The sequence below is a fragment of the Lolium perenne genome, chromosome 6 (genome assembly GCF_019359855.2).
Source record: "Lolium perenne isolate Kyuss_39 chromosome 6, Kyuss_2.0, whole genome shotgun sequence".
NCBI lineage: Eukaryota > Viridiplantae > Streptophyta > Magnoliopsida > Poales > Poaceae > Lolium > Lolium perenne.
In genome coordinates, this window is record NC_067249.2 from 160,957,586 (window position 1) to 160,969,970 (window position 12,385).

Below are 12,385 nucleotides of genomic sequence, written 5' to 3' on the forward strand. Positions count from 1 at the left end.
GCTGCGTTTGTGATGTTAAACGAGGACTTTACGGCGTTCTCAGCAAAGGACAGCTTTGCAGCTGTATTTTACTGCATGTTGTAAGATACCGTGGCCCATTTGTTATCGATCGAACGGATAAACCAGTCACTTTGCATTCTCCGAAATGCTGAGGGTTCCGCGACACGTAGGGCAATTGCTTGACACCGACCAGCTTGTCGCGAGTGGATTTGAATCGCCCCGCAAACAGGCTATTCTCCTGGCTTCATTGTGAAGAACAAAACCAAGAGCTAGCTGCCATGTCTGCATCGAGTAGAGTTACAGATAATGGGTCACATTTGTCCGGCTGTCCCGTTCTGTTAGGAAACACATAAATCATACTAGCTCCCTCCACTCCATATAGTTAAAGATAATTCAGATGTATCTAGACACATGTTATGTACAGATATACGTCTGAATCTTCGACAACAAATATGAAACGGGAGGGAGGAGAGGTACTGAATTGGTGAAGAGAACGTACTGCCGCGTTCACCTGGTGATGGAGATCAATTCTGTTCATACGTCAAAAGGAGATTAATGAAGAACGCTGGTGTGAAGGGGTACTAGAAAGGTCGATTGATCCTTTTTTTTGGGCACCCACTCGTGCAGCTTGGGCCTGAAGATCAACGTGCATCAACAACCACATCAGACTAAACATGCCTCTTGGTAAACTTTCCCCAACACCTGTCTGCGTCGTGTCATAAGTCAGGCCGTGGCTGCGTGCAGATGGGACATTTGTCTTTTGATCGTTTCAAACCTCAGAATGGTCTAATTAAACCCCTATTAGTTCACAGTAATCACCAACTAAAACACTCCCATCCAGCTGAGCCGAGCCATTGCCATCGCCACCTCCCAGCTGCGCCTCTTCGAGCCGCGCATGAGCGAAAAAGAAAGATGATTCTCGCGTTGCTGATCGCGGTTCTAGTATGGTGGGCTGGTCCGCCGCCGGCAGCAGCCGCGGGGACGGCGATGCAGCCGGGGGAGGCGTGCCTGCGGCGCTGCGGCGACATCGACATCCCCTACCCGTTCGGCGTGGGCAGCGGGTGCCACCTCGAGACGGGGGACTGGACTTTCTCCCTCAGCTGCAACCGCACCTCCGACGGGCGGCAGCGGCTGTACAACTACCAGATCGAGGTGGTGGACATGTCGGTGCGGCACGGGCAGCTGCGCATCTACAGCCTCATCAACCCGTGGTGCTACAACTCCACCACGGGCGCCATGAACGGACAGAACAACTGGTGGTACGACATGTCCATCACCAACTTCCGCATCAACGACGCGCTGAACCGCTTCACCGTCGTCGGCTGCAACTCGCTCGCCTACATCCGCTCCCTCAACGACACCACCGACCTCTACATGACGGGGTGCATGGCCATGTGCCCCGGCGTGGGCAGGCTGGAGAACGGCTCGTGCGCCGGGGTGGGCTGCTGCCAGACGGCCATCCCGTCGGGCCTCAACGGGTACCAGATCTCCTTCGAGGAGAAGTTCAACACCTCCGGGACGTCCAGCTTCAGCCCCTGCAGCTACGCCGTGCTGCTCGAGGCAGCCGCTTTCGACTTCCGCACCACCTACATCACCACCGATGAGTTCATGGCGGCCAACGGCAACCAGGTGCCGCTCGTGCTCGACTGGGCCATCGGGAACAAGACGTGCCAGGAGGCCAAGCGCAACGCGTCGGCCTACGCCTGCGTCAGCGGGAACAGCGAGTGCGTCGACTCCAAGTACGGTCGAGGCAAGGGCTACCTCTGCAACTGCTCCGCCGGCTACGACGGCAATCCCTATCTCCTCAACGGCTGCCAAGGTAACATCGTCTGTTCTTCCCACCGCGCCAGAGCTAGCTGCTTCTTCTCCCGGTGTTTTTTTAGACATGGGAGGAAATTCCAAAGAATCCATTATTACTATCGAGGAAAAGCTAAAATCGATACATGAATCAACCATAAGAAGATGCAACACATAGAAAGCCTATCTATTTACTATTCTATTAATATGTCGCCATCCAGTAGGCTGAAAAAAAAAGTTCTGAGCAACCACTAGCATCCGGTTGCATCTAATAACCATACTCTACCCTCCCGTTGTTTCGACAGGAGAAGGAAAACCAATTGTTGAATTCAATGAGCAACACGTCGGATAACCTGTAAAATATTAGTTCCACTATGTTTCCTAAAAAGATATCATTTCTAATCCTCCAAATGGAGCAACATAGAGCAGAAACTCAATACGAATCTTCTATTTATCATTCTTGCGTACATTTACCAAACATATTAGTAATATTAGCTGGTGGAGGAATATTATAAGAAAGATAAACCATGCGCCAAATAATTTTTGCAAAAAGGGGGCAGCCAATGAACAAATGATTAACGATTTTAGTAGAATCACAAAAACAACATTTTTGACACCAATTCCACTTCCGTTTAGCTAGATTGTCTTTAGTAAGAAGCACTTTATTACTAGGAAACCACATAAATATCTTAATTTTCAAAGGAATCTTTAATTTCCACAGATATTTACGAAGAAAAATAGTATGTCATAGACTTAACTGAAAATAGAATTTATCCGTGAGTTTCCGAACAAACACATCGGGTTCACTATTCAAAGTAATTGTAATTAGCCACCGACATAAGTTCAACCATTGTAACCCTTTGTTGTCATTCAAACCTCTTCTAAACGAGAATTTTAAGACGTAGTTGCAAATACCGTTGATACTAGAACATTTTTATATTGAATAATATTATACAATGCCGGGTATTATTGACACAAGGGGGCATTCCCCATCCAAACGTCTTCCCGGAACCTCACAGTCGTTCCATTTCCCAATTTAAAGAACCCCCGGTTAAAAAAGTCGTTCTTGACATGCATAAGACCCTTTCAAAAGGGTGAATCATTACGATTAGCTTCAACTTGTGATAGTTTTATTTTTGAGGTATTTATTATGTAACAATTGCTGCCACATACCCTCCCCGAAAGGAGTTTAAACAGCAATTTACTAAGTTTTGTATTTTTAACTCAAGTACCTCAATTTCTAACCCCCCTTGATCCTTAGGTCTGCACAAAATATTTCATTTAGGAAGTCTATATTTCTTCTTATTATCATCCGATTGCAGAAGAAATTTGATTGATAATAATCTAGTCTTTTCTTTACCCCAACTGGGATTTTCAAAAAGGCTAACATAAATATAAGCAACCTTGTAAGAACTGAATTAATCAGGAAAAGTCTATCACCATAAGAAAGCATTTTTGCCACGCTAGCAACTTAGCTTAGATGCAAAACGATTCTCAGTAGGGTTCGATTCCGCATTTCGGAGTATCCTATAATGTATAGGAATAGCTAGATATCTAAAAGGCAAGGATCCAGATTCACACCCAAAAATATTTCTATATTGATGCTCCATATATTTAGCCTTACCAAAACAGAAAACTTCACTTTTATGAAAATTAATTTTTAGTACCGATAGCTGTTCAAAAATAGGTAGAATAAGTTTCATGTTAATAGCCTTAGCAATATCATGTTTCATAAATAAAATTGTATCATCTGTATATTGTAATATAGAAATTCCCCCATCAATCAAATGCGGTATCAAACTCCCAACTTCCTCATCTTCTTTAGCTCAAGCAATAAAAATAGCCAACATATCAGCGATAATGTTAAAAAGTATCGGGGACAAAGGGTCACCTTGGCGCAAACCTTTCCTAGTTTGAAAATTATGATCAGTATCATCGTTTACCCGGATTCCTACACTCCCACTTGCACATAGTGTTTAATCCTTTCACACTAAATAGCATCAAAACCCTTCATGCGAAGAACTTGTTGCAAAAAAGGCCATTTTACCTTATCATATGCCTTCTCAAAGTCTATTTTGAAAATCACCTATCAAGCTTTTTCCTATGTATTTCATGTATCGTCTCATGAAGAACCACCACTCCCTCTGAAATATATCTTTCTGGGATAAACGTAGTCTGTGTTGGTCTAATTACTTTCTAAGCTACATCCAAAATTCGACTCGTTGCCACTTTAGTGAAAATTTTAAAGCTAACATTCAGTAAACAGATGGGTCTATATTGCTGAATTTGGGTGGGACTTTTCTTTTTTGGTATAAGAGTAATAACTCCAAAATTTAGTTTATCCAACGGTGGTCCTCCTTTCTGAAAACACTCAAATAGTGTCATCGGATCAATTTTAATGACTTTCCAAAAATGCTGATAAAACTCGGCCGGAAATCCATCTGGGTCAGGCGATTTATTATGCTCCATCCGAAAGATAGCCTTACGAATCTCCTCCATTGAGTAATCCATAATTACTAAGCTATTCAGAGTTGCCGACAATTGCGGAATATCCTCAATTTTATTTCCAATCAAAGTAACAGAACTAAGTTTCAGATTTCCAAACAGTTTTTTATAGTATTCGGTAATATAGACCTTAAGATTATCACCCCCCCCCCACAATAATTCCTTCCTCTTGCTCTAGCTGGAAGATTTTCTTTTTCCTATGTTTCCTATTCGCTATTAAATGGAAATATTTACTATTATTGCCTCCCTCCTGAATATATTTCACTTTAGCTCTTTGTGCCCATTTAATTTCTTCCTCTCATCTAAGTTTATTTAGTTTTTCATTAGCCATTTTAAGATCATTACACTCCTCGGGAGATAATGGTGTGGATTCTGCCTTAATATCCAAAGCACCAATGATAACTAGTAATCGTTCTTTTTCTCTTTTATACTTTTCGGTTAATTTTTTAGCCCAACCTCGTAAGAAACGACGCACGTGTCTAATCTTGTTTTGCCAAGTTTGTATAGAAGTTTTTCCAATTGGTTCAGTAGCCCATTCAGCTGCAATCATTTCATGGAAACCTTCCTGCTCTAACCATGATAGCTCGAAAGAAAAACGAGCCTTGTTGCCAACATGAGCTTGACACCCAACATCAATAAGTAAAGGTGTGTGATCAGATCCAGAACGAGTCAAAGCCCAGACAAATACCAGTGCAAATTTTTGCTCCCATCCAACACTAGCTAGGACTCGATCCAACTTTTCATAAGTAGGATTCTCTCTTCTACTTGCCCAATTAATTCTCTTCCCGATAACACAATCTCTCTTAGATTAAGATTTTCAATGATTGAATTAAAAATAAAAGGCCAACGAGGATGGAAGTTATCATTACTTTTCTCCTCGGGTCTTCTTAATATATTAAAATCTCTTGTTAGTAACATCGGTAAAGTTTTTGAATCACACATCCTCACCAATTCAGCTAGGAATTCATGTTTGAACTTATCTTATGCCACCCCATACACAGGCACAAGCAACCATTCAAACCCATCTAGTTTTGATTTAATAGCCAGTTTAACACAAAAATCACCATTGTCCACTCTATTCACTTATAAAGTACTAGTATTTATCCCTACCAAAATTCCCGCTGAACGCCCTTGTGGTGGTAGACAGTACCAAGCAAAACCCTTGCAAGCCGATAAATCTCTAAGGAAAGGTATAGAAAAATTTGACCAGCCTGTTTCTAATAAAGCAAAAAATCCAGGTCATACTCCCTAATGGATTCTTTGACAAATAAATGTTTTCCTGGGTCCTTAAACCATTCACTATTGCACGCAATCATACATTATGATTTCGAAGTCTTAATATAAATACGGTTACTCCTCCGCACATTTTTCTTATCATACAATTTTTACGCCTTTTTTTATCCTTAACCCTAAGAGGAGGAACCTTATTTATATCATCCCCCTCTAGCTCATCGCCGTCCTCCAAGTCCTCAGAAAGATTGGAGGCACGAGAGACTGGCAAGCACGACGAGGTAAATTCAATATTATTTACCATTTAATCACTTTGTCCCAACAAAGTTAAAGTTCGCCCAAGTTCAATCTCTTTAATTAACTTAACCGAAGCAATATTCGCAGAAAGAGAAGTTCCCAATGAAACCCCCAAAGAACTAGCATGCTCAATATTCTGATCATCAGAAAATGAAAGTAACGAGGTCGGTTGTGCCTTAGACGTACCTATCACGGGCATTTCATCACGCCTCTTAGCCATCATCATCACCCTCTCCATCTGTGTAGCATCATAGTTTGGCTAAGCGCGTAGACGTCCACTCGACCGCACACCCCGCAAAGCCTCCTCTTTGATGCCACCAAAATCAACAATTTAGTCATGAGAAAATGGTGTATCCGTCGCCAAACCATTATCCGCACAAGCCGATACCAAACCAGGAGTGCAACCCACATGTTTATCATTTGTATTGCAATGAATTGGAGTACCAACAGTAGGATTCATAGAATGCATAGATGGTAAAACATTCACCTTATGTGTCACTATGGAGGTGGGCGCGTTAGTCGCCAAGATCGACGTAGGCGTGGCTTTTCTCGACTGCATGGGGCTGCCAAGGCCATGCATGGAAGGCCGAGACGCCAAAGGGCCAAGCCCCAGCGACGTAACTAGTCCGCGTGACGTGGCCGTGGTAAGAGGCGGCCTGCCCAACGCCGGTGCAGCCAACGCCTCCTGACCCAGCCCTGCATGACTCGGGCCGCGTGCGCCATGCACGATCGGTGTGATCGACGTACTCCTATCCACGCTGTTGGAAATAACATGTTCTGGTACATACACCAGGTTGTGAGACTTAGCTAGCGTAGAATTGGGATCAATGAGAGAAGCAGTTGGCACATACTCACCAACCTCCTCCACTGAAACAAGAATAAATTTGTTTAGGACTAACACATAATTTATTCGAGCTAAAAAATACATCATCATACCTTGGTGTATTTTCAGAGTTTGTCACAACTTTAAAATTCCTCTCCATAGCACCAACACAGCCAGACTTCATCATTTGCATGCCCAAAGAATTTGCATTCGACTTTTGCGATGATTTGGAGGTACCTTTTTCATTATTTGTATCCCCAACATTCTTAGTTCTCTTAACATTGCGCTCAATGTCACTACCTCTAGGCTTATCACGAGCATGAGTGTGAGCGTCCTCATCTCCCCCATCTCCAGGAGCATCTGACATGGTGACATCTGGATTATTTGGAATCCGCTCTCCCTCCACCTCAAACCTAAGTCAAAAAAATTCTTTCTTGATCTTAAGATCCCATGTGTCAGGAATAAGAGTGGTATCCAGGCAAGTAATGAGCATGCGGAGAACATTATTTTGTCGTGTAAAAGTTATATCAATATCTTTAGTCTTACCAAAAACATCACCAAGTGCCCAAAGAGCTAAATAATCATCAAGAGCTACCGGTGGTAGGCCATACACCCTTACCCAAACATCTTCAGGTACCCAAGCCGGTTGAATCTCCTTTTTCCAAAAATCAAAAGATAGAATAATGCTCGAATCAGGAACATGAAACCGTCCAAAATGTTGCACCCTTACCAACTCAATTTTACTTGGGAAATTCACTCTGAACACATTCTCCTCCATCTGTTGCACTTCCCATTGATAGTGAGATCAGGAACAATCCACAGCAAATGAGTGGTCAATTGTGCAACAGAGAGTGAACCACCAGACACTTCCACCCTACCAAGTCTTGTATTTTCCACCATTGGCCTAACTGAATTAGACAACGGTAATTTCCAAAATGCTAAGTCCGGATGGCCCATACCATACATTGCAAGACGAGGTCTCGGAGCATGAAGCAACGAACAATCCTTTGGGTTCTGGCCTTTGACAACATTCACATAGCACCACCTCACAATCATTCAGGAAGTGCCCCCTCTTGCGACATCTAAAGCAACTTGGCTCTTTCTTTTTATTAGCTCTTAGTTAAGTTCTCCATCTAATTCAGCCTTAGTTAAGTTCTCCATATCACTGCCGGTGTCTTTTGTTGCACACCCGGCCACTGCCATCAACACATCCTCAGCCCTCTGTACTGTCAGCTGATGCTCCCCTTGCAAAGGCTGATTGGTCTGCACCGGCGACGCTCTGGCAAACCATGGTTGACGCACCACCGCCGCAACCGGTTGTGCGCCCACCTCTTTCTGCACATGCTGTTGACCTGCTGGCTGAGAGAGATCTGGCGTCCCGCCAACTGACGAGCAAACGCCTCCGCAGCCTCGGACACCATCCTCTGCTGAAACTCAGTTAAACCGGAGGTAGTGGCAACATACCTACCATTACCAGACCGAACATTTGCATTATTGTTTGTAGCTAAGCGACGAGGGTTATAATTACCATTGTATCCATAGTTTCGACGAACATCACTGCGGTTGTTGTATCCCTGGTAATTCCGATTCCTCCGCCAAAATTCTGCCCTACCGGACCAACACGAAATACACCATCACCGAACACATTGTTCGGCTGTTCACCGCCCTGACCAGCATCAGCTCCATCGCCAGCGGTGCCACACGGGGCTCCCTCATGGTAGTTTCCCCCACGGCCTCCAGCAAAACCCCTGCCGTCCGCTGCCACCACGGCCTCCATGCGGACCCCTGCCACGGTTCGGATTGCCTCCTCCCCGGTTAGCCATGGCAGCGACAGAGGGACGAGCATCGGCGATCAGCGGGATGAGGGGAGCCGGCGGCTTGCGAGAGGATTCAAAACCCAGGCGATAAGTCACCCCGCGAGCAAATTGCGGTATGCGATGCCTTTTAGGTTTAGTGATAATCGGATCCTAGCCCATACGACCTTTTGGATCTTGATCATGCATCGAATTCCGAAACCCCGAGCCCAACTGGCCCATGGTAAGACAATTTGAAAAATGAACCGTTGCAACGACGAAGGAGCAGATCTCGCCGGCAGACAGGATCGGCGACGGCGCCAGACTGCGTGTTTCCTCCTCCGTCGGTGTACTTGAACAGTTGAACCCATTCCGCCGCATTGAACGTTTCCAGAAGAAAAGTAGTCGGCGACAGTACCGGCGTTAAGATCTTGCATTTCCTCCCCGTGTACATGTGGCACTGCAGCGAAACCATGTTGACTCACGTGTGTTTTGGTTGGCACCTGCAGATATCAACGAGTGCCAAGACAAAAGTTCGAGGTACCCTTGCTCTGTTCCTGGTTCTTGCGTTAACACTATCGGAGGATTCAACTGTGTTTGCCCTGACGAGACTTCAGGCAACGCATACAACGGAACATGCGAGCGAAGAAAATCCCAGCTTGGATGGGAGATCGCCATTGGTGAGCCAAAGTCGGCCGGTTGTCTGCTTCTCGCGAAAATGCGAGTTTCTATCTATTTTTTGTCACTGATTCGATTTCTCAATTTGACTGCTGCAGGAGTCAGTGGCGGCGTGATCGTACTGATAATCACCGCCTCCTGCGTGTACATGATCTACGCGAAACGGAGGCTCGCCAAGATCAAGAGCGAGTACTTCAAGCAGCACGGGGGCCACACGCTGTTCGACGAGATGAGGTCGAGGCAGGGGCTGTCCTTCAAGCTCTTCACCCAGGAGGAGCTGGAAGAGGCGACGGGAAGGTTCGACGAGCGCCACGTGATTGGCAAGGGCGCCAACGGCACCGTGTACAAGGGCACCACCATGGACGGCTGCGTCGTCGCCATCAAGAAGTGCCGGCTTGCCAGCGAGAGGCAGAAGAAGGAGTTCGGCAAGGAGATGCTCATCGTCTCCCAGATCAACCACCGCTACATCGTCAAGCTCTACGGCTGCTGCCTGGAGGTGGAGGTCCCCATGCTCGTCTACAAGTACATCCCCAACGGCACCCTGTACCGGCTCATCCACGGCAGGCGCGACGGCCCACGCATCCCCTTCACGGCGCGTCTCAAGATCGCCCACCAGACCGCCGAGGCGCTCTCCTACCTCCACTCGTGGGCTTCGCCGCCCATCATCCACGGAGACGTCAAGACCTCCAACATACTCCTCGACGAGGACTACATGGCCAAGGTCTCCGACTTTGGAGCCTCCACACTGGCGCCCACAGACGAGGCCCAGTTCGTGACGTTCGTGCAGGGCACCTGCGGGTACCTAGACCCGGAGTACATGAGGACGTGCAAGCTGACGGATAAGAGCGACGTGTACAGCTTCGGTGTCGTCCTGCTGGAGCTGCTGACCTGCAGGAAGGCGCTCAACCTGGAGGAGCTCGAGGCGGAGAAGTACCTCTCGTCGCAGTTCCTGCTGGTCCTAGGGGAGAACAGGCTGGAGGAGATGCTAGACCCCCAGATCAAGAGCGAGCAGAGCATCGAGGTGCTCGAGCAGGCCGCGGAGCTGGCGAGGCAGTGCTTGGAGATGCTGGGCGAGAAAAGGCCGACGATGCGGGAGGTCGCGGAGGAGCTTGACAGGCTGAGCAAGCTGGCGCAACATCCATGGGGGCCGCCGGATTCTGGGGAGCTAGTTGGGTTGCTCCGTAGCTCACCCTCACCGACCACGTACTCTGGCCACTCTAGACTAGAGCTTGGTAGCAGCACTAGAAACGTTAGTTTCGGTGACACTGCATACATAGGAATTCAGTCTCCGCGTTGATTGATGATACAATTTTGGGGTGTACTGCAAAGGCTGGAGCTATACAACACTCGCAGGACTAGTTTTCCTTTATGTGGAACCATCGCTTGTACAGCTTGGTATACAAAAGAAAGAATTGTCTATCTGTATGTTGTTCAAAATTAAGTACTAGTAATTTAACAACGGAATTGCTAGTTCTGGGTAGACTAATTCAGAACGAAGCTCGTGTAAGGTCAGATTTGCATCGTCATTCATGCATTTAAGTTGTAAGTTGGATTATAAATGGGGTTGCAACTACGAAAGAAGCCTCTGAACTGTTAGATTTGTTTCGTGATTCATGCTAACGATGAGTTGCAACGTAGGTTGCAATTCAGCGACGTCATTGACTTAGAACGAAATTCCTGCTCAATTGAATGATTGTCATGTGTTTTGTAGGTTTTGTGGGAAATAGTATGGATGGCTAGTCCTATGGACCTCCATACCCTCTTATATGTAGCTCATGGTAGTTCACTCGTACACTAGAATAATCTAGACACTACTACTAAACTAACACTACTTCATAGAACATTCCAGATTACTACACTTCATAGCACTCCGCTGAAATATATTAGACTATCCTAGGATACTACTACTAATCTACTATACTGAAACAATCTCCAACCCTCATTCCCATCTTGTTACATGCCAACAAATATTCCTTACTACCTAATCTGCTATTTGTTTTCTAGAGGTTACACGACTTAATTTCAAGGTTCCTTTGTCGCGCTGATCTTTGATGAAGAATCGATCTATTTTCACATGCTTTGTTTGGTCATGTTAAACGGGATTGTTAGCTATGTTAACTCCTGACTTTTTGTCGCACCAAAGATTCAATGGCCCTCTCCATAGTAGCTTCAATTCCGATAGGAGGCCTTTCATCATAATATCTCACTCAAACACATGGGCACTATACTCCGCTTCTACAGAGACCACCTGTTGCTTATTGCTCCTCGGGATACCAAGTTTCCTCCTACAAAGACACAAAAGCCTAATGTTGACCTTCTGTCATCAAGTCAACTAGCTCAATCAGCGTCACAATATCCCTCCACATTCAAGTGCCCATTGGTCTTGAACCATAGACCTCTTCTATGGCAAAACGCTCTTTTTTTAGCTATTTACTTCCTTTTAGATAGAGCAAATTTCTATAAGTTGCCTCTAGATATCCACTTCTTGGGTCATGCATGTAGCGGCTCACCACACTTACATCATAGGATATGTCAGGTCTCTTGTGGCATAAATAGATAAGTGTACCAACAAGCCGTTGGTAGCACTTTCTATCAACTAGATCTCCTGATTGAGCACATAGTTGGTGATTTTGCTCAATATGAGTTGAAGCAGCTCGACACCCGAGCGTACCAGGAGTAGATCCAATACATATTTCCATTGAGAGATAACTATTCCTTTAGGAGATCTTGCAATGTCAATGCCCAAACAATACCTAAGTTGGCCTAGATCCTTAACCTCAAATTCTTTGCTCAATCTGACCTTCAACCGACTGATCTCCTCATATCGTCTCCTGTGATAACAATATTATCCACGTAAACTGCGAAGATGGTAATATGGTGCCCTGAATGCCTATAGAACACAGTATGATCCCTGTTACATTGTTTGTAACCCATATTATGTGGAGCCCCGGACTTACCAGTCTGAAACTCCTGTTATGCATACAATTTCGCGATCCCAAGATCATTCCATCGTGAATACATAACCGAATTGATACCAAACTACACCATCCATTACAGTACCGAATTAAAGATATTACGGAAGTCTTACATCATAGGCCATCAAGGTCATAGTTCAGCAAACAGCAGCGGAAACAACTTGAATCCAAAAGTGGCGGTATCCAGATCAGGCCTTTACCCTATAGGCGACTGACTGGGAGAGCGTTCCTAGTTCGCGTCTTCGGCGTCGTACTCGTCTTCTTCATCGAACTCCTCTTCAAAGTCT

The 12,385-nt window shown here is 45.6% G+C and overlaps 1 protein-coding gene across 1 annotated transcript; it reads left to right on the plus strand.

Moving 5' to 3' along the window:
- The first annotated feature begins 817 nt into the window (after positions 1–817).
- On the plus strand, positions 818–10,542 carry LOC127307052 (wall-associated receptor kinase 5). The gene is made up of 3 exons (XM_051337745.2): positions 818–1,819; positions 8,955–9,125; positions 9,222–10,542. The coding sequence occupies exons 1-3, from the start codon at positions 913–915 to the stop codon at positions 10,418–10,420; spliced, it is 2,277 nt and encodes a 758-aa protein (XP_051193705.1). The 5' UTR covers positions 818–912; the 3' UTR covers positions 10,421–10,542.
- Positions 10,543–12,385: the final 1,843 nt, after the last annotated feature.